Source organism: Echinops telfairi, unplaced genomic scaffold, assembly GCF_000313985.2.
Source record: "Echinops telfairi isolate 266 unplaced genomic scaffold, ASM31398v2 ScPeMD7_7410;HRSCAF=8448, whole genome shotgun sequence".
NCBI classification, from domain to species: domain Eukaryota; kingdom Metazoa; phylum Chordata; class Mammalia; order Afrosoricida; family Tenrecidae; genus Echinops; species Echinops telfairi.
In genome coordinates this window covers 25332397-25354740 of record NW_022111310.1, presented here as the reverse complement: position 1 = coordinate 25354740, position 22344 = coordinate 25332397, and the positions used below count along the sequence as shown (strand labels likewise).

The following is a 22344-nucleotide window of genomic DNA, read 5'->3' as shown; positions in this document are numbered from 1 at the left end:
GGGGCAGTTCTATGCCAAGGGGATATGTTTTGTTGAGGTTTGTTTTGTTTTGTTTGGGGTGGGGTGGGGGTTGGGGTGGGGGGAGGGAAGAGTATGAGCTACAGTATTGAGCTATTCTTGAGTTTGCCATGATTTTTTTTCAGTTTGCCATGATTCTGAATTGGCTTTGTGTCAACTAGTATGGTCATTTTTTAGTCTTTTAAACCCAATTCAAATACGAGATTTGCCTAGGGGCGTTTAGGGAGTGAATGGCCAAACTAGAGACTAAATGCAGGTCTCCCATCTCTTAGTATGGGAATCTTCCCATCCCCTCACCTATTTCCACAGGCTTTGATTGTTAATATTGAGAGCTGGAGGGTCTGTCTAATGTTTAGCATGAGGGGTGAGCAAGAGGGCAAGATAACCAGCGGTATGGCTGGGCTGCAGAGAAAAATATATAGAGTGAGAAAGTATAGCCTTAAGTCAATATCTGCCCTTAATTATACAATTAATTTCTTAGCAAATTTTAGCCCATGATTTTTTTCTTCCGGATAATTTCTACTTAACTGTTATTTTTAAGTAGCTTGAGAAACTAATAGAACCATAGGGTTGAAAGAGTTGCTAGTAGTTTTCTAGTCAGTTCCACTAACCTAAACATCAATGCTATGAAAAGCTTTCCATTAGGTATTCTAAAATAAAACTATAACAAAGAGTGCTACTTAAGGTACTCTTAGACTGGGCGCTGTGCTCAGCATGCCTATCATTTCTGATTCTCAGAAATGGGTGACAGCTTCCATTATAATGGAAAATTCCAAGGAAAAAGCTGAAGCTTAGAAGTTAATTGAACTTGCCCACGGTCACATAGGAAACACTCTATCTACTCTGTGTAAAATTTGACTGTCTTCTCCCATAAAGAGTAGTTTTGGAAACTCACAGGGGCAGTTCTATGCGGTCGTATTGGGTCCTTATGAGTTGGCCATCAACTTGATGGCAGTGGGTTAAAACTTTCATTTATGCCATCTGCCTCTATGCACCTGTTCCTGGCTGCCCTTGGCACAGACCGGCAACAGGTTACAAGTGAGATCTGTTTCTGAGTCTTAAGAACTTGTAAGTTGGAGCAGGTGCCTGTGGTTCTTTCTTAGCCCTACTTCAGTGCAAGGAAAGGCTGGAAACATTTTTTAATGATTTAAAAGCTGTAAGTGCAGCAAATAAATATGTTAGTGATAAATACTTTGTTGGGAGTAGGTTTTTTGTTCTGTGTGTGGGCAAAGTTTATATAACATTAGATTAGAATTAGTAGGAGTTGTCCCTAAAGTTAGGTGCAGTGCTGAGTGAGAAGGCCAGCACTTGGTTGGAAAGTTCGGATGGTTTGGAAGGGCCTCCTTACATTGGTTTTCCTCTCGCAGTTTGTGCTACCAGCACTCGGCATTCCTTAGAGACCTTCAGAAAGAGTTCAGGTTAGAACTGTGACCCTGACAAAGCCACTGTAGCCTCATGTGTTGCCTCCTCCAAAGTCAGTTACTTCTTTCATAAAAGTGGGAGCTTTTTAAAAATAGTATACTGTAGAGTTGATGGACTTATTTTAATAGAACATCAGAGCAATCAGATGAACTGGAAGTGACCTCCATCCACAAGGGGTTAAAGGGCAGCGATGTGGATGTTGGTGCCTACTCGTAGTGACTATAGGACAGGATAGAACGCCCCTGTGAGTTGCCAAGACTAACTCTTCACATGTGTGGAAAGTCCTGTCTTTTTCCCAGTGAGTGGCTGGTGGTTTAAAACTGCTGGCTTTGCACTTAGCAGCCCAACACATAACCACTTTGCCACCAGGCCTTTCCAATTTGGAATGTTAGAATTGGGGGCAGGGGGAGTTAAGGGAATATAGAAATCTCAGAGACACTTGTTTTTAATAAGTTGATCGTTGGAAAACTTTCTCCACAATCTTTTTTTTTTAATCCCATAATCTGAGTGACGGCTTGAGCACATTCCTTTGCCTTGTTATAGGACGCCTCTGAATTATTTTGTAAATGATAGAAAGCAAGGTAACCCTGATGATGTTTTAATAGAAATTATAAATTTGTCTCATGACCAATGAAATCACAATCCAGTTCACATAAATGCAAGCATTTCTACAGATTTAAGCTTTGCTTGGACGCTCCCACCCCCACACATGATCGAAAGTAAAAGAAATAGATGCCGGCGGTGGCGGCGGTGAGATGCTGTCTCGTGAACTCCAAGTCAGGGGACTGCAGTTGCAGTGAACGGCATGGGAGTGGGGTTGGCCCATTTGACCCGTGGCTTCCCTGTTGCCATGGGGCATGTTCCCCTATGTCTCCAGTTTCCTCCTTCTCTACCTATTCCACTCTCCCTTTCAATGATTTGTTGCATTGGCCACACAGAACTCACAATTAAGGGAGATTATTAGGGGAAACTAATAGGTTACCACAAGTCAGGACCAGCAAACAGAAAGAATACAGTGATTTGTCCACAGCAGTACCTCTCCTCAGCCAGCAGCCAAGTCTCTGGTCCTCAGCCTCGCGGCTACATTTCCCCTTGGCCTTTGCCTCCTTGTGTCTTTGGCCAGGTGCTCTTTCTCACAGCCCCATCATGCCAGTTTCTGGTGCCTCTGTTCTCTGTCTCTACCACTTCAGACTGAAATCTCCAATGCGCTTTTCCCAGTGGTCCTTGAGATTTTTCTGTGTCAGGTGTTAGCTCTTATGGAGGTGTGGCTTTTGTTGTTTAGCCCACCATAGCCTCCAAAGAAACTGAAGGATGATGTTTTAATCACACTGGTAGTAAATAGTCTTCAATACTAATCCTGAAACAGAGAGCACCCTTGAAAATGGAATTATAGCCACAGGCATAGAATCCAGAATTATATATCACATACAGCTGATGGCTAAAAAGGCCATATTAATTGACTACAACTCATCAATCCCATATGCAGCAGGTAGAAATACTTTCTAGTCATGTGACTAGCAATCCTCATGTTTGAGCCCATTGTTAGAGCCACTGTGTCAAGCCATCTCATTGAGGGTCTCCCTCTTTGTTGCTGACCCTGTCAACGGCTAAGAGGGGAATTTTTCCAGGAGTTAGCTGATTCTTTCCCTGGTATAATCCGCTTCCTGCTCTCTCTCTGCCACACCCATGCTTTGAATTAATTAGCTGTTTTAGCATTTGGTGTGCCATTAGAAAAGAGGGTGGTGTGTGTGTGTGTGTCTTGCTGTGAATGATTGGGTTTTTTTAAGTAAAGATTTTTCATTTCACGGGCAGATGGTGGTTAGGAGGGGGCTTGTTCTTTTATGATCAGCTGGTGGAACTTTTGGTGAACCAATTATTTTTTTGGCAGCCTAGTAAAGCCTGAGACTAAAGTGACAAATTCTTTCTAGTCCAAACTTGAGGCTTCAAAAGTATTATCATGAAGTCCAGTCACTGTCCAGAAACCAGAACTGTGAGATAGCAGAACAAATGGTGTAATTGGAAAAGATTTCATTCCCTTCTATTAATACTTTTGTCTGATAACTCTCTTGCCAAATTTGATTTGATTGGAAAGTTAATAGAAATAACTTTACTTGCCTTACATTTACCAAGTGGAAAGATGAAACCTGGCTCTTGTGTCGCCCTGATCTAGATAAGACATGTGCGAAAGGGGATTTCCTTCACAGTGATTATGGCTTAAGTTTTTGTGATTAGTAAGGCAGTCTGAAATTAGAAGAACTTTTTTTGTTGTTTAAATCATGGAAAACATGAAAGTAGAATAAGAAACCCCCATGTGCACATTACCCACCATTAACATCAGCCTCCGTGCATGGCCAGTCTTGGGAGAGGGAGTTGTTGCTTGCTGGTTTGCTTGCTTTTTGTGCTTTCTGTGTATTTATTCTCTATTGCTGAGAATGAGTCACACCTTGACGATATATAATGCAGGGAGCATGTACACTTTTTGATTCTTGCTTAGCCCTGGAGTAATTTGTCATTCTACATGGAAGAGCTGTTTAATCAGACTCCTTGCCCCGTGCCTTACCACCAAGCGGTGGTTTTAGTGATATTGCTGACTTCAGAGCAAGATGTGTTTGGAAAAGTACTGACCTCCAGTCTGTCAGTCACTGTTCTTATAGCTCTTTGACTGCAGGTAATCATTACCTGTGATCTGTAGTTCCTTCATCTGTAAAGCAGAGATGATCGTACCTCTATTACTTTGCCTATTTGTACAGAATAACAGGACCCTCATGGCTCTCTGAGGCTCATGGTTAAGGGTTGGCCCTAGCTTATGAAAACAGACTATGGAAGACCAAGTTAGGCCCTTGGTCATTGGCCTTTTGACAGGCAGTGCTGTCAGGAGATGGGAGAACCAGAATACCTGAGGGAGTGCCTTCTTACTCGCTTGCTTTTCTTCCCCACCGTTTTACATGAACATCTCGTGCCAGCACAAGTGTCGGTTTTGTTATTTTGGTTGACAGGTCAGGTGTGCCGCATCAAAACTGATGTCTCAGACTACTAGCCCTGCGACTTGATTTATGGTTGTCACATCCTGGTGCTGGCTTTCCGCGGTCAGATAGAGCATATTAAGGAATTGGTGAAAAGAATTGCTTTATAATGGCATTTTGTGGTGGTGTATTGTAGACTATTATAATGAATGCATACTTTGTAAATCTTTCATGCATGTTGCATGTCTGGGCTTCAAAACGGTCACGGCTCACATACCATCATGCTTGCTACCAACTTCTGTTCCAGAGGTCATGACTTGTTAAAGTATGATTTTCCAAATGTATTTTGTGCGCATGGAAGATTTTTAGGTAAATAGTAGTGTGTTAGCTGTACAATTGTGATGTAGTAATGAAACATAAAGATGCAATGTCACGTTTTTTACACTAATTTGTTTTCAGTCTTGCTTGAACGGTCTTCTTGAGCAGAACTAATACAATATTTTGATGTGCCACAGGTAAATTTTCCCATAACCTTATGGAGAGAAAGGACTTTGAGACATGGCTTGATAACATTTCTGTTACATTTCTTTCTCTGACGGACTTGCAGAAAAATGAAACTCTGGACCACCTGATTAGTCTGAGTGGGGCGGCCCAGCTCAGGCACCTCTCTCATGACCTGGAGACTCTCCTCAAGCGGGACTTCCTCAGGCTCCTGCCCCTGGAGCTCAGTTTTCACTTGTTAAAGTGGCTCGATCCTCAGACTTTACTCACTTGCTGCCTCGTCTCTAAACAGTGGAATAAGGTGATAAGTGCCTGTACAGAGGTGTGGCAGACTGCGTGTAAAAATTTGGGCTGGCAGATAGATGATTCTGTTCAGGACGCTTTGCACTGGAAGAAGGTGTATTTGAAGGCTATTTTGAGAATGAAGCAACTCAAGGACCATGAAGCCTTTGAGACCTCATCATTAATTGGACACAGTGCCAGGGTGTATGCACTTTACTACAAAGATGGACTTCTCTGTACAGGTAAGAGATATTGGAACTCTTATTTGCATTGCATACAGTGTAATTGTAATTGTAGAATACAGTAAGTTATCTTTTTCTGCACTTTTTCTACTTGTAATATTTCCTTGTGGTGTGGAGATTCGCTTTTATCACTGATTTGTGGCGGGGGAAACACTGGGACTATTGGTGTATCTAGTCCCAGCAAATGAGTTCTATATCTGTAAAATATGGGAATGGTTTTGTTTTCTTACTCTAAAACTGTGAATCTTGGGAGAATTGCTAGAGTTTGAACCAGGGAATGGAGGGAGTTGAATATTTTTAACAAATTATAAACATTAAAGTTTAGGATTATGTATGTTATCCAGTTATAATGGGCATATATTTCTATGTGTGATTACAATCAGTGTCCGTGTGTTAGGCAATATATTTGACAGGCATTGTAATAAAGTGTTTGAAGGGCTGCCGGCATTCTCATGCTTACTCACAGTGTATGTAACATACTTCGTGTCCTTCCTTGATCCAAGATTATTTCTAATAAACATTTGTATATTACTTAAACTACATTGTTGTCATTTTTAATAAATAATCTGTTCCTTTGGTTAAATACAACATTATGTGGACTATATAATTTTCATGTTTGTGCATATTTTGTGTGTGTGTGCAAATTCTTATCGATCTTTGTTCACATTGGTTTTTTTCTTTGAATGACCTGTTTAGGGCAGAAGCCTCAAAGTATACTCACAGGCTCCAAAAGTCTGAGTGATATTCTTTCTGATTCTTTCCAATCTCTATGTTCACAGAGAAGTCTTTACAAACCAAATCTATTTCTTCCCTTAGAGTTCCATGAGCATTGAATTTTAATATTATAAAAAGTTAAGATATGATTTCCCAAGATTGATTTTAAATCACATTTCTTTATTCGTCAGGAGTGTACATTTTCCCGTGTGGTGGTATGGCCTCTGAACTGCTAGACAGTTTGCCAATTTTATAAAAGCAGCATTTTGATTTAAGACATTTCATGATTTGGTTTACAATCTTGAAGTTATGTCAGACTTGCATCATTGTTACTTATCTTACCTAACCTTCTTAATGAATCATTACCATCTGTTCTGTGCGCTGATGTCCTCTCTTAATTGTGATGGAAGCTTTTCCGTGTGGTTTTTGCCTCCTCATCTGTGGATGTAGTATGGCCCTGGAGCTTGGAGCTTTTTTGCATTTAAACAAATATTAGCACTTGATGCATAATATTTAGGACCACTGCCAATTCCCCTCTCCCCTCTTTGTTTCTAGTGAAGCTTTACTTTTGAAATGCTGTAAGACCTCAGTTACTTGGAGTAGCTGTTTCTTATGTTGTCTGAACTGCCTGCGACTGTCTATAGTAGATGTGACTCCAGCCCTGCATTTGTAGATAATTTTGGAGATGGATCTGTGTGTTGTTTTCTTTAGTTTGATTACGATCATGAGACAGTGATGCTGTGGCTGCTGGAAATGACCCAAATCATTTAAATTTTCTAACAGCGGCTACCCCTGGGATGATTACTTGTGAGAAGAGTGTTCTAGAATTATACATGTGCCTGTGTCATCTTGTTACTTAACAGGTTCAATTGGGAAATCCTGCATTTGGTAATAAAAGTACAGTGACTCAGATTAGTCACTTGAGTATGCAGTAAAACAGTTTATCAAGGAGAGTGATGGCAAAGGCCAAGGAAAAAAATGGACAGAATAAACAGTGAATTAGATAGTTACCTTTCTGTCCTGCAATATATTTCTGAAATGACAATAAAGTAACCTGTTATACTTTGTGCTGTTAAACCAAACAAACCCAATATCCCTTGGCAGTCATGTCAGTTCTGGCCAATAAGAACTGCTCCGTAGGGTTTTCCAGGTTTCAGTCTGTACAGAAGCCAACTCTTGCACCTTTATTCCACAGAGCAGCGGCTGACTCAAACTGCTGACCTTCCCCTCATCAGCTCAGCGTTTAACCTACTCTACCTCCAAGGCTCCTACATGTGCTCTTGGGCTCTGCTGCTTTTGTTAATTCATTGATTAGATTTTTTTTTTAATGAAACAGATTGGGAGTAGAACACAAAAAATATTTTTACATGGCTGAAGCTTCTAGGTGTGTGTGTCTGAAAAAGTCATAGTATTTAGAAACAGGAAGATAAAATGAGGGGGTATTAAAATTTGAGGGAGTGGAGATGAGTTGAGCTTGGGATGAACTGAATTGAGTATCCTATAGGGAGTGTAAGTGCAGATTCCCCCCAACTATCTGGAAATACGAGGTCACAGCCCTGGAGAGTACTCAAGACTTGAGAGAAAGACGTAGGAGTTTGTCACAGCACAGCTATGGCTGGAACAGAGACCTGAAAAGGAGGTGTTAGAGGAAGAGAATAGACCCAAGGCGATCTGTGAAGAGTGTAGTATGGAAATGTGAGAGGTAAAGAAACAACAGTGAAGGTAGCAGTTTCAAGAGGGAGTAGATCGTTTGCTTTAACGAAGCACTGGTAAATGTCTGTCCAGTTGGTCAACAGTCAGATACATCAGAGGTTGTTGAGAGCTGAGATCTGGTTCTACCAGTTAAATATTTAAACTTGATAAGATAGCTTACTCCATTTGGGTTACAGCTCATTTTTCTGCCTATCATGGTTACTGCCACACCCATCTCTGATGTTTTTTTATATTACAGTTCGGTTGTCTCCTGTTTCCTAAATTGATAGGACTTGTTTTCTTTCATGTATTTTTTTTTCTTTCATGTAATTTAAAGGGTCTAAACAGCCAACGTTTGTGTAGTCCCTTTCATTTCTGATCATCAGTTAGCCAATGCAGCGATACAGTCAAAAAGGCATGGGGACTGTTGGCTCCTGAGGATCAGAGTTCCGAGTAGACCTATCCCACCCATATAAAACAGAACTTATCCTGGTTGCTTTGTGGAAGTTTTTGAGGTGTCGAGTTGAATGTTACAGTGTTTATCTAGCTAACCTACTTTAAATAATTCCATAATCTCCTCACTAGCTTTTTTAAGTAGCCCACCCCCTGCAAGCCATTCTCTATGATTTAATCATAGTGATCTTTCATAAATGCAAATGAGGTCAGAGTTGGAATCATTTCCCTGAGCCAGTTCTCCTGCTACACCTTCCCTACTCCATCCTCTTCCTACTGAGCTGCTTTTGAAACCTGTTCATATTTTATTTTATTTTTATTTTAAAAATAATTGTATTGGGGGCTCTTACAGCTCTTACAACATCCCATACATTGATTGTATCAAGGATATTTGTACATGTGTTGCCATTAACATTTCCAAAACATTTTCTACTTAAGCCCATGATATAAGCTTCTCTTTTCCTCCCTCCCCCACCCAATAGTGCCCATATTTTAGATGGTGCATCTTGACAAACATTGTAAATCATTCCTAGACAGTCTTTATAGTGACTCTAAGTTGTTTATGAACTTGAACCAATGACTATCATATAATAGAGATATTTGGTGGCCTGTTTTCATTCACAGTGATTTCTGTTAGGTTTGTGAATTGATCTAAACAACAGTTGTCATCATCTTAAGTGGGTATTTACCAGAGATTACCAACCCTGGTGGCATAGTGGCTAAACCTTGTGCTCCTGTCTGAAAGGCCAGCAGTTCAAACCCACCACCCGCTTTGTGGGAGAAAGAGCTTTTTTACTCCTGTAAAGCTGTTCCTCCATGTCCTATAGGGTCCCTACGAGTCGCCATAACTTGATGGCAGTGAGTTTTTGAGACGAGGGATAGGCGGGCTACAGATTGCAGGCCAAGCCTGGTAGAGTTGAGTAGCTGCAACAGACTGTATGGTTTAAAAAGCTTAAAATGCCATTTTACAGAAACAGTTTTTCTGTTCCATTTTTACTGTTTGGTTTGGGTTTAGTTAACTTATTCATCTTTTACATTTCAGCTGAAACTAGTTAAAATCTGAAACCTTTTTTGAGCTATGAAATTCCTATCGCTTTTTCAAACAACACTATGCTGAAGCCTAGCTTCGAAATAAAAGGCGGCCAACAAGGTAGCTGAGGAGCCGGTCTTGCCAGCTCCTCGGGTATAATTGTGGAACACACAAGTGTCGAGCCCAGCTGAAATCCCCTTCTCGTATTTTCCCAGGGCCTTTGGGTGCTGCCCTCTATTTATCGCACAGTCATTATTGCCTGTTGGGCATTTTGTCTTCGCAGGAGCCCTGCTTGACATGGAGGGCTGCAAGTATATGCTAAGAGGGTGAATGAGACCAACGTGGCGTGGCAGTCATTCAAAACCAAGCTCATACAGGACCTAAAGTGATTTCTTTTCCTACTTACTTGTCTCCTTAAGAATAGAGTTACAAAATGCTCAAGCTGAAAGAACCTAAAGATAACTCTTAACCTGCTCCGTCCAACACTGCAGCCACCTGAGCCCTTGAAGAAAATGCTCCTAGATTTCAAAGACACCCCCCAAAAAACCCCGCAAAATGTCTCAATAAAATATCTTGTTGATTGCATATTCGGACTATATTTTTGACATATTGATTTAAATTATGTCCATCTAGCAAGCTTCTAAGATTACCTACTTCAGCTATTGTAAGGTGCTCTGATAACAGTGGCTTAAGCGGCTCACTGCCAACGGAGGGTTGGGGAGTTTAAACTCATCAGCTTCTCCACATGTTTCTGTAAGAATTTCAGGCTTGGAAACCCAATGGGGCAGTTCTGTTCTGACATGTGGGTAGTAGGCAGTACAATCAACAATGGTATCAATGGGTTTGGTAAGGGTTTAGAGGAAAAGGAAATTGTAGGCAAGTAGTGTGATATGTAGAGAGTAGAATCTTAAAATTTAGTAGACTTGAGTTTTATTCTTACAAACTAGCTAACTTACCAAATTCACTGCCATCGAGTCCTTGCTGACCTGTGGGTTTCCGAGGAAAGCCCAGTCGTCCTTCCATAGAGCTGCTGGGGCTTTCGAACCTTGCGGATCACAACCCACTCTGTAATCACTACAGACCTCCCGGAGCCTAGATTATATGAAGGCCTGTCAAAGAGTTGGTGGAAAAATAGACTTACAAGACACATTGTTCCACAGAAACCCTTTGATACGTGATGTTTATCTGTTACATTGTGATCGACACAGAGGGGCTTAATAACTCTAGATGTTGGATTTATTTATTTAAGTAATGAATAGAATGACCGCTCGGAATGAGTAGATCAGCCAGACTAAGTTCAGAATGGACTTAAAACAGTGGATATGAGTGAGATAGTCTAGATTTGTAGCTCTGGAGATACAACCCTGCATATATGTTTTCATAGACGGGACCTAAGTCCCTTAGTGGTAAAATGAAAAAAAAAAAAAAAGTCTTCATTTTAGTGTACTGACAAAGAGTTTGAATCAAAACTCAGGCTCTCATTCATAAATGATAGTTGTTTTTCACTGGTCTGAAACAGTGGCTAGTCATTTCAGCTTTTTAAAAACTGGTCATGTGCTTTCTGAGATTACTGTGTCCTAACTGTGACTGTATTTTCTGTGTTCCCAAAGTGGTTTTGTTGTTGTTATTGAGCTTTTCTGTTCCAAGGGTAAATTGTAGGTCGTGAATTAATGTTAGGATTTTGTACTTAATTAAAGCCAGGCCCTACATTCATGATTGGTATAGTGTGTTAATCACAGTCGGGGAAAAAGTACCCTTAATTTGCAATTTTCTCTTTCAGTGTTCTTTTTCTTCTCTTGATAGGCGCTGCTTATCCTCCAGAGCCATCTCCTAAATTGCCTCCTTGAAATCCTCCCTGACGCTCCACGCAGTCTTCCTCCATGAGCCTTCCCTAGCGAGAGGGAAACGTTGATCTCACTTTACTCCTTCCTCTATCACACTTAGACTAAGCGCCTTGGAAGATTAATGTATTCTAAAGAGACTTTATCACCTGGTTGAAGAGTTGTGAATGCCTAGGAATAATTTATCCCTGGTCTTCTTTGAAGTGCCTTTAAACACTTCAAGATGGCTTGAGAAATTAGCAGTTAGTCTTTTCTTTGCACAAGTTAGCCATGATCTGAGCTAATGTCTTTCAATTTGCCGTGCAGTGGAAGAGGTTTCAGCAGACAACTCTCCCTGCTTAGTGTTCAACCTTCCAATTGCTTTCTGGGTTATTGGGCAGTGAACGAGCGTGCAAGCGTATACATTTCAAGTTCAATCAGAGAGCTCAAGATAAAGATTTATGAAATGTTGCATATGGGTTTGGTCTAACGTCTGGTCATAGATAGCCTGAAACATTGCGGGAAAAGGACCAAATCAAGTGTGTAGGGTCTCCCAGTGTTGGTGACACCTCTTTGGTGCTCCTGAGCAAGTCTAGTCCATTTCTCCAGGCTTTGTTTGCTCAGCCACAATGCAGCAGTGCCAGAGGAGGCCAGTGAGGGGTCCCATTAAGATCACCATGGGTTTGTGCTTGATTTCCCTTCTTCAGCGCCCCTGGTTTCTCATTAGCCTGCATGTTTTTCTCTTGAAGGGTCAGATGACTTGTCTGCAAAGCTGTGGGATGTGAGCACAGGGCAGTGCGTGTATGGCATCCAGACCCACACTTGCGCAGCGGTAAAGTTCGATGAGCAGAAGCTGGTGACAGGCTCTTTTGACAACACCGTGGCCTGCTGGGAATGGAGCTCCGGAGCCAGGACCCAGCACTTCCGAGGACACACGGGGGCTGGTGGGTTGCCCTTTTCCAAGGCCTTTTATGATTCCATTGACCTGATCCCTTAAAGTTGGAAGTTGGGAATATGATTTTTTTTTTTGTACTTAATGTTTTTAATTGGATGAAGGTGCACAGAGCAAGTCAGTTTTCCATTCAACAATTCACGCATGATTTAGTTTTATCATTTATTGCAACCCATACAGTGTATAACATCACTTATCTCCTTGTGGTTTTCATTTCCAGTCAGGCCTGCTTTCCTGCCTGTTTGAACGTTGTCTGTAGGAACATGCTGCCCTTTTATCTTAAATGGTGGATTATTCTAAGGAGTCTGCACCTCCTTCCTGTTACTGTCCTCCCCATAGACCTGTCTACTGTTTGACTGAAAATTGAGCCACGAGAGTTAGTTCAGTTCCAGACCTGAAGGGTAAGGGTTAGAGTGTTAAGGGGCCCCAGCATTCTCTACCCAAAGAGTAAAGCTGTTTTTTTCACACAGCAGAATCTTTCAAATAGTTTCAACTACTTTCTTATGCTCTGAGCCCTTGGGGTTTTCCTATTACATAATATGCAAATACAGTAAGTTTTTGCTTCTTTTCAGCTAACTTGGATGCCTTTAACTTCAAGCCTGTCTTTTCTACGATTTTGAGTTTTGTTCCACAGTTTTCTCCCACTTTATCCAGGACCTTCTAACATGAGTCTCTTTTAGAACAGTGAGTGGCAGCACGTAGTTACTCTGGTCTCGTGTTGTAGAGGCTGCTGTTTTGTGGCCCGTGAATTCAGTGGCCTGGGTGTTTCCATGCACCTTTGGTGTTCCTCACTCTTCTCTTCCAGGGGGAGGGACCAGTGGTTGTGCCTTAGACGGCCGCTCGTGAGGGTTCCAGACCCTGGTCTGTACTCAGCACAGTGAGTGTAGAACCTTGTCTTGGTGGACTGTGTTCTCCAGTTGATGTGGGTAGAATAGGATCTTTTATCGTTGTTACCTATTCACCTGGCTGCCCGCCCCCCTTTTTCAGTCATTGCAGTCAATTCGCTTTATTCTCTCATTTAGAATCCTCCCCTACCCTTCTTACTTTTCCTTAGCTGATAAAAAAAATGTGCTCAGAGAAGGAAGTAGGGGCAATTTCCCCGCTCTTCTATTTCCTCGATAGCCTGTTGAATACTCATTCCCCTTTGCTTTTATCAAAGATTTTTTTACATACAAATTGAACGAGTACTGTATTTGTAAATTCAGCCCACATTATTTGGTCTGAAAGAGTAACATTGGTTGCCAGCTTGTGTGGTCGACACAGATTACATCTAATTGAAGCATGGTGGGTTGATTAAAATGGGGTTAAGCAACTGTCTAGAGAGATGTTTAAAGTATCAGATACCTAAATGTTACCTAGTAAATGTATAGTAGCATTGCCCAGAAATCTGGCCATTTAAATATAGCTTTGAGATCTCAGCGTCTCCCCGTTTGCATTGTATGGTAGATACGACGAGCACTGTTGAAATCTTGTGCATCAGTTCACTTTTGCCTGCCCTCATTTACCTGCAGCTCTCGCCCATGAGCAGCATAGGGGCTCTCTGTTCCTACACATCACCATTTCATGAGCAACCTTCCTGGACTCTAACTAGATTGGGCTTCTCTGCTGTAGGTGTCCCAGTAGCCAGTATCAACACTCATTGCACAAGTTTGCACACCAATCTATGCACTCGTAAAGACAGAGATCTTACTTATTTTGATCTGTCTTATGTCCATCGTTTCCTTGCACTGCACCCCTAGTATAAGGTGACCAGACGTCCCGCTTTTGGCGGAACAGTCTCCATTTTAAACAATTTTTCCTGTATCCCGCGGTGTTTTAAAAAAGTCCCAATTTTTGGAAAGAACCCATGACAAGCTAGGGTATACGGTTTTCAGCTGCCATGTGGCTATTTCTCCAGGATATGGGTTTTATCAGTGGTGTCCCGCTTTACCAATGTTAAAATCTGGTCACCTTACCCTAGTGGTCAGTAATTCTTAGAATGAAACCTAGCTATTTTACTATTGACAACTCTCCCTGTTTTGTCTTCATTTACATTTCTTGAATCTTTGCAATCTGCTATTAGCTGCTGCTTTTAGAAATTTGCATTTGAAAGTATGCTTCTCACCGTGTACCAGGATTTCCAGGTGTTTTTTATTGAGCCTGATGAACTCTGTCAACATTGCTCTAAACACCTCCTTGTTGTTCCCTGGACAGTGTTGCGCCTTTCCCAGGCCGGTGTTGTCCCCTCTACTTGGGGTGTTCTTTCTTCTTGATAAACTTATTCCTCAAAGCCATCTCCTAAATTACCTCCTTACAGTCCTTCCTGTTGCCTCACACAGTTATTCTTGCTGTTTTCCTAGCAAGAGGTAAATATTTTTTTTTTTGAGGTAAATATTTATCTTTTTGGACTCCTTTCTCCATTGCCCTTCAACTAAACTCCCTGAGAGACCAATGTCATCCTCCCTGTGACCCTTGTGCACCTGAGAGCTTGGCAGACCCTTCACAGCAAACATTTGAATACCCGTCACATGGCAGGCCTTGTTTCGGGTGCTGGAGACCGCTGTGAAGAAATTCAGACATGGTTTGAATGAATGGATCTGTCTGGCCCTTGGTTTTGTTTTGCTTCTCACATTGGCTTCCTTTTGTTTTCCTTTACGTCTGTTGTACACGTACCATTTACACCAATTCAACAGTTTCTGCACATATAACCTAGTGACATTACATCCTTCGAAATGCGCAACTGTTCTCACCCTTTTCTGAGGTGTGTCTCTCCTTAACATAAATCCACTGGCCCTTAAAGTCGTACCTGTATCACCTTTCAAGTTGCTGTTGTCAATTTGATCTCGAGTATATCTTAAAAGAGCACATTACTCAAAACAGCCTCCCCTCCTTTTTTTTAACTAGTTAACCTAAACTATTGCTTGGTTCTTTAAAGACTGCAGGGAATGCTTTTAGTGTAAGATTTAAAGAGTATCTCAGGACAGTGGTGTCAGAAGTTCGCCCACACTCTCTTGATTCCAGAAAGTTGTGAGCATCCATGAGAATTTGAAATTATGCTCTATAGTTGCCCTCTTTTGATCAGAATTATTTTATGGAATCCTTAGAATAATATGTAAAGCAATAACAACGTACCATGTTTTTTTTTAAATCTTAAATACAATAGGTGAGTAATACCAGTCTTGCAGAGACCTTTGTTGGGACATTGGTACACTGGGCGGCTGGGGAGAATGAATGTTGAACTCATTTGTCATCAAAGCCCTGGGGCAGAGGCATGTGTTAACTTGGTGTGTGTTGTGTGCACTAGTGTTTAGTGTGGACTACAATGATGAACTGGATATCTTGGTGAGTGGCTCTGCAGACTTCACTGTGAAAGTGTGGGCTTTATCTGCTGGGACATGCCTGAACACACTCACCGGGCACACGGAATGGGTCACCAAGGTAGGAAAACTTAAAAGAGCAGTTACCTTGATGGCAGCGTTTGGGTGTGGGGTGTGGGGTGGAGCACGATGGGTGCACCTATGGCTGTGGGTGAAGCATAAAACGGAGCCATGAGTATGACAGTGCACACTGTGACCACTCCGAGAAGGCACTTGGCCGATTGTTTATTGTTAGTGGATCAGTCGCTGCACAGGGAAAGATGCTGACGGTGCGTTAGTGGGTACAGGGGACAAACAAAACCGGCTGTTCAGCCTCTGTTCTGGCACCACAGTTGATGGAAGAGCATCAGGTCGGTTCGGGGCAAGTTTTTTGGGCAGGAGTAAAATGTGAAGCATGAATATGAGGTTGGTGGACAAAGAATAGTGCAAGGTGTCCCAGAGGCTGCAGTGTGTGCACAAACCGGGGGTGGGAAAGATGCAGCATGTGGGAGCTTGGCAGGAAGCCAGTGGAGCTGGGTTTAATTGGTAGGCTAAAAGGTAGATGTGTGTGGTTTTATAAGTTATGTTTAAGGATCCTTAGTATCATGATTTTACAGTAGGAAACAATCGAAGAGTTATGAGCAAGGATCTGGTATAATTTACGTTTTAATAAAATAGCTAATTGCTGACTGGAAGTGGATTAGAGTGGGACACAAAGCGGATTCCGGCTGACTAGTTAGGCCTTGGTAGTAGGTGAAGCAAACCATGCTGATGGCTTAGATTTAGGTGTTGATACTCAAGAAAGAGAAAGGCGCGTAAGAAATAATAGGTTCTTCATGGTAAAGCCAGCTGAGTTGCTCTGTCTGATTCATTGTGGGAACAATGAAGAAAGAGAGACGAGATGACTGCTGCGTTCTAGACAACTTCTAAAGGGGGAGTCATTCAAGAGAGAATATTTCTGTATTGGGCACCTGTGAGTTTTTAGATAGAAAGTTATGTGGTATAGGAAACTTGGTGGTGTGGGAAATAAGGAGGTAGGCTGTGATCCCATGGATAAGTTAATGCTGCTTTTGGGCTTGAGTTTTATCATCCCCTAAGTGTGCCTGTGAATTGTAAGTGAGAAGATTGGAGTAACACCCAGCAATTTAATGGCACTTAGTAGCGGGTCAGTCAGTTCTGTTGGGTCTACTGTTTAGTGTTTACAGAGTATTGCAAGTGCTCCTGGGATGCTAGCTTTTATTACTTCACTATTTTTATTTTTGGCATTGTTCCATTTCATCCTCAGGATGGTAGCCGTGTGGGTTGAGATAAGTAGGTGCTTCAGCCCCTATTTTAAGGATGAGAAAACTGAGCAACAGAGAGATTAGATGGTCTTGCCCAAGGTCTGGGCGAGTCTACTACCAAAGACAGCTTTTGGTCGGGTGACTTTTCCATTTGAATACACCTACTTTTGAAAACAGTAGATCATTTTATCTACTGTTTTTATGGACTTTAATTTTTGGCTTTTCACGTTTTCTATAAAAGTTACATTTTATAATTTTAAACATTCGTTCTGCTGTTTGCTTCCAGGCTTAAAACTAAAGTTAAATGCTGCCAGTATTCAACCCTTTTGATCATTTAGAGGATTTGGCTGAAGTTAATAATTATCATTAGAAGTTAACTTAGTGATATGTTTACTGCTTAGCCATTATAGCATCCTTTTGCCATTCAAGCACTTTTTTAAAATTTATTTATTTGTTTGTTTTTAAGTGAAGCAGTATAATGGAAACAGCATTAAGAGGCTCTGAACACGGATATTTCTATTTCCAGGTGGTTTTGCAGAAGTGTAAAGTCAAGTCTCTCTTGCACAGCCCTGGAGACTACATCCTGCTAAGTGCAGACAAATATGAGATCAAGGTGAGCATTGCCTTCTGTCAGTTTGTCTCACACACACTGGCAAGTATTTTTAAAAGGCGTGATAAACAAATATACAAACCCACCCATATGCCGTTGAGTGGATTCCAATTCATAGCGTTCCAATAGGAGCTCCCTGTGGTGTCTGAGACTCTTTACAGAGATAGGACTCCTCTTTCTCCCATGGAGTGAGTCGCTGGTGATTTTGAACTGCTGACCTTGTGGTTAGCAACCCAACTCAGATTCACTGCACCACCAGGGTTCCTTACGGGATGGGGAGGGAGTGCTGGATACCCTAAACTTCTTTTTTTTCTTCTCATTCTTATGTGTAGGCAATTTCTAACTCCAATTTACAAATGCAAGTTTAAAAAACACACCAAAAATTTTTTTTCAACTCATTCTTACCGTTTTCTTAAGATGTGTATCTCCTATCCTCCTCAATTTTTAGCTTTAAACTAGGAAAACAATTTGTGATGATAAAATTTGCAAGGAGTTTCTGAAGCACGCATGCATATATTCTCAATGAATCTCTTAGACTGTTACTTAAATAATGGTAGACATTATCTTTGTTGAGGGAACTCAGGTTTAACGACAGTGTTTTACCTAGTGTTAAGCAACACGTTTGCAGTTGAATCAGGACCTGTAGTCTTTCCAGTATCCTTTGCTTTGACTCTGACCTCAGCGACAAACACCACTTATTGCAGGACAGGTTTCCTGTGATGGATGACGTGGTCGCTTTCCTTCCCTAATACATGTGTATGTATATATTCTGTAGATTTGGCCAATTGGGAGAGAAATCAACTGCAAGTGCTTAAAGACATTGTCTGTCTCTGAGGATAGAAGTATCTGCCTGCAGCCAAGACTTCATTTTGATGGCAAATACATTGTCTGTAGTTCAGCCCTAGGTCTCTACCAGTGGGACTTTGCCAGTTACGATATTCTCAGGTAAGGTTTCCTCAACCTTTGATGAAAAAGTAAATTGCAGTTCTAAGTAAAGCTGAAGATTACATATTTAGATGTACGAGTCAGTAATCTGGTTTTTAGGAAATGTGTTCTATATTAGCATAAACAGGCTATAACAAGGGGGTGCTTTCAAAAGTTGAAAATTTCTGTTGTCCTTTAATTCCACTTTTCCCACAAACTGTGTGACGTCTCCCTGTCTTGGCATCGTCAGTTTTCTCTCTTTCATTGCAGTCTCCTCCGTGGACTGTCACTCCCCCCTTCTTGCTTCCATTCCTCCTCTTTTCCTAACCCTTCTGAACTCTGCCTTCGGGAGAATATGCTGCCCTTTTGATCTGATTAAATGGTTCTAAGGTTTGTATACCTCCCCTTTAGAGACCTGTCTATTGTTGGCTGAAAATTGAACTGTATCTCCTTTTTCCTCCCTTAAACCAATAACCCAACATCGTTTGAAGCCTCAGTACAGATCCTATCAGAGATAAAGGTGCTGGAATTTAAGTTTTGAACTTACGGCTACTTAAGTTTTGTAACTACGTAATTGATAGGAAGCAAAGCCGAAATGCTAGCATGTGGCTCAGTAAGACAGAGATGATGGTCTCTTGAGCTAGATTGTGTTAGTCCGGCATGGGAAGCTGTCTAGGTTGAAGGGGCCCGGTTGTATCACAAGTTACACTTCTCAAGTAACCAAAGGAAGAGGGACTTTGAGCCTATCAAGATCTGCATTCTGTTCTGCAGCGTCTTTGTGCTTTAAGTCTGGGATTCTCTCATTTTTATCAATAGTATCACAGAGTCTTTTCAGAGATAAGATAATCAGTTCTAAGCTGAATACATGCTCAGGTCTTTAGTATTCCCGCAATCTGGAGCACCCAGCTCCGTTTCCTCCTCCGAAGACAGCAAAGGTGCTCTCTAGGCTCAACTGAAGAATGGCTGTGCCCTGTGTTTCTCATGTCTGACTGCAGTCAGAGGGCTGTCCTGGCATTTCTTTTCAGGGGGCAGCCTAGCACACGTGGTACTCAGTAGCATATGTTCAGTCGAAATCTATTAATTTGCACACTCATCCATTTAATAAAGAGCTACACATAAACTGAAGATTGTCATTGCTTTTCTGGTAACAATCACCAAATGTAGGGGGTCTGAGTTTAAATGCTACATGTGTATTAGAACATCAGGAGACCTTTACACTCTTAGCCTCTACTTACTCACTTGTATGGACTCACTGCCACGGAGTCTCTTCCGGCTCCTCATGGTGAGTTCATAGGACAGAGTAGAACTGCCCTATTGGGCTTCTGAGGCTGTATATTTTTATGGGAGCTGAAAGCTTCCTCTTTCTCCCTTGAAGCAGCTGGTGGGTTTGAACTGCTGACCTTGTGGTTAGCAGCCTAACAGGTAATCTAGTATACCATCAGGGCTCTTGTTCACATGTCGATGGGCATCATACCTCTCACTGACCTGGCTGTGTGGATTGAGATCGCAATTATCATGTTCCAGGGGGTTAACATATAAGGAGGCTCCAAAAAGTTTGTGGAGAAATTCCATTAGTTTTCATTCCATTTTCCCCACAAACTTTTTGAAGCCTGCCTCCCTCATAGATGCTCAATAGAAGGGAAATGCTCTCTCCTTTTCTAACATCAACCCCGTCTTCTGTGACCCTTTTTTGGTCCCTTTGAGGTCCCTTCTACAGGTGCTAATTTCTGACTCCTGCCCTGTTCAGTGGTGACCGCCGTGTGTCATTCCCCGCCCCATCCAGTACCCTCTCCCCTAATCACTCTTCAGCAGTTCCTTGTCCTGGTTACCCTTCACGCTCTGGCTGACTTCTTGAACATACACTAATTTGGTAGTGCCCTATTAAAGCCCCCTTCAGGGGCTCAACTCGAGTGTTGTAGTACGCAGTTGTACACCCCTGTCACATAGCTCTTACTAGTGCCTCTAAAGAGGACTCCAGCTTCTCTGGTCAACCTTTGGCCTCACTAAACTTGCAGGTAGGAGGCTCTGGGTGCAAACAAATGTGTAAGCACTCAGCCACCGGCTGGAAGGCGGCAGTTCATAGCCACGCAGGCAGACATGCAGTGCTGTGCTTCTGGGAGCTCCCGTCCTTGAAAACCTTACGGACCCGTCTGCTCGTGCGCGTGGGGTCACGGTGGACTGGGATCAGCTTGCACCTAACTGTGCCGCACTTGCACATCACACAAACTAAGTTGTGTGAGGACTTTGCTCTTATTTATTCTGTTGAAGGATTTAATATTTGCAGCCTCTGAAGTTTTGAGAGAGAGACCCACACAGGTGCTACCTGGTAGATAAGACTCACACTTCAGTCCCTTGGTTTTTAAACTTAGTTCTGGGCTTCAGGGTGTTCCCCGTATTCCAACATTCTGTAGGGTTCACTCATTAAGTCTTTTTTTTTCTTATCTGGGAATAGTCGAGTCTTACATTCTAGGTCTAATTGTGAAGGCTCAAAGTATTTATCCTGTCTGCCCTTCTCTTTCTGTTTCTTAAGGAAAACGAGCCTGCTAGGGACTCTGTCCGTTCCTCTCCAACCTGGCGGTCTGGGTATTCTGTGCTTTCAGACTAACCCTTCCCCGTTCACGGCTGCGGAACCAGACTGAAGCGCCCCTCCCCACCCCACCTGCCTTTTCTTTTCTAGTGGAGCGAGCTTTTTGTCACGGTTTCCTTTTTATCAAGAATGTTCATTTAATGCTGTAAATGCTCTGGAGTTTTATATTGGATTCAGTGGTAGTCACCAGAAAAGATGACACTAACTTACAGAGAAGTCAAGTCCCCCTGTGGTTCACGGTGCCGACCTCTCATCTTTGTAGGGTCATCAAGACGCCTGAGATAGCAAACTTGGCCTTGCTCGGCTTTGGAGAGATCTTTGCCCTGCTGTTTGACAACCACTACCTGTACATCATGGACTTGCGGACAGAGAGCCTGATTAGCCGCTGGCCTCTGCCAGAGTATAGGAAATCAAAGAGAGGCTCAAGCTTCCTGGCAGGCGAAGCATCCTGGCTGAATGGACTGGATGGGCACAACGATGCGGGCCTGGTCTTTGCCACCAGCATGCCTGACCACAGTATTCATCTGGTGTTGTGGAAGGAGCGTGGCTGATGCCGTGAGCTGCCTCCACTAACTGACTTTGGGTGCCAGGGCTGCGGGTTTCGAGTGTAACCTCTGTGGCAGCTGACTGCATGAACCAAAGTTCTCTCACCTAATGGTATCATCACGCAGTGCACAATCATTTATCTATGTTTGCCAGAGGGCCAGGGCTCGGGGCGGGGGAGGGCTGGTTTTATTGATACAACAACACAGCATGCTACTGAGGTACACCGTTAACTTCATTTGTACTAGTTATGTTGGTCAGTATGAGAGGATGTATTTTGGGTTCATCTTTGTTGACTGGAATATTGGTTTTAAGTAAATAACATTAAATTGGTTCATTAATCTACTAGTTGGTTGCCTATAAAATCATATTAAGTCTGTTATTAAACCTCTTTACTATAGCCTTTTTTTTTAGTTGAAGCAAAGGTGCTATGGTGTTACAATAACTTCTCGCACATGGGGCTTAGGTTTTTTTATAAGAGCCAGTGTTAATAAGACGGCTCAGTCCTGTGACATTCATAAACTCCCCACCAAATAACAGTTCTAAAGAAAGTCTGTCTTCCAGCAAGTCTAATTCTTACGTTGATTGTTTATAACTCATTCTAAACCCCTGGTCTTGACCGAGTCCAGATTGCACCTGTCTTAAGATGTGGGGGAGTTGTGTAGTTTCTTGTTTCCATGCAGAGGGTGCTATGTCCTACTCCCCCACAGCCAGGGAGACTGCTGGGGGGGGGGGTGACATGATGTGGTAGAAAGAGCACTGAGCCGGGAGATCGGGAGCTGGCTGTGGTACGTAGGAATCCTGTGGTTGCAGCCATATCAGTTGCTTAGGGTACAGTGCACTGTCTGTAAAGCTAAGTGGCACTGGAGTGATTGCTAAGATTCCTTCCAGGTCTAGCTCTACTGAGGTGTGCAAAAAAGGTGATGTTGCAGTTTTGTCTGGTCCCCAATCCAGTGTTGCCTTTGGGTCGGAG

At 42.3% G+C, this 22344-nt stretch overlaps 1 protein-coding gene across 3 annotated transcripts in view; it reads left to right on the top strand.

The window, feature by feature from the left end:
• Positions 1-21716, top strand: part of FBXW2 (F-box and WD repeat domain containing 2) — a 23003-nt gene extending 1287 nt beyond the window's left edge. Inside the window, exons 2-7 of one of the 3 annotated variants that reach the window (XM_004712558.2) lie at positions 5011-5428; positions 11887-12081; positions 15373-15506; positions 17234-17320; positions 18093-18262; positions 21091-21716. In XM_004712558.2, coding sequence (XP_004712615.1) covers positions 5326-5428; positions 11887-12081; positions 15373-15506; positions 17234-17320; positions 18093-18262; positions 21091-21379 — 978 coding nt within the window. In that variant the 5' untranslated portion in view covers positions 5011-5325 and the 3' untranslated portion in view covers positions 21380-21716. Of the gene's footprint in view, positions 1-4559; positions 5429-11886; positions 12082-15372; positions 15507-17233; positions 17321-18092; positions 18263-21090 lie in introns of those variants that run through there. The other 2 variants (XM_004712556.2, XM_045296574.1) reach the window with 2 other exon arrangements.
• The last annotated feature ends 628 nt before the right edge of the window (positions 21717-22344 follow it).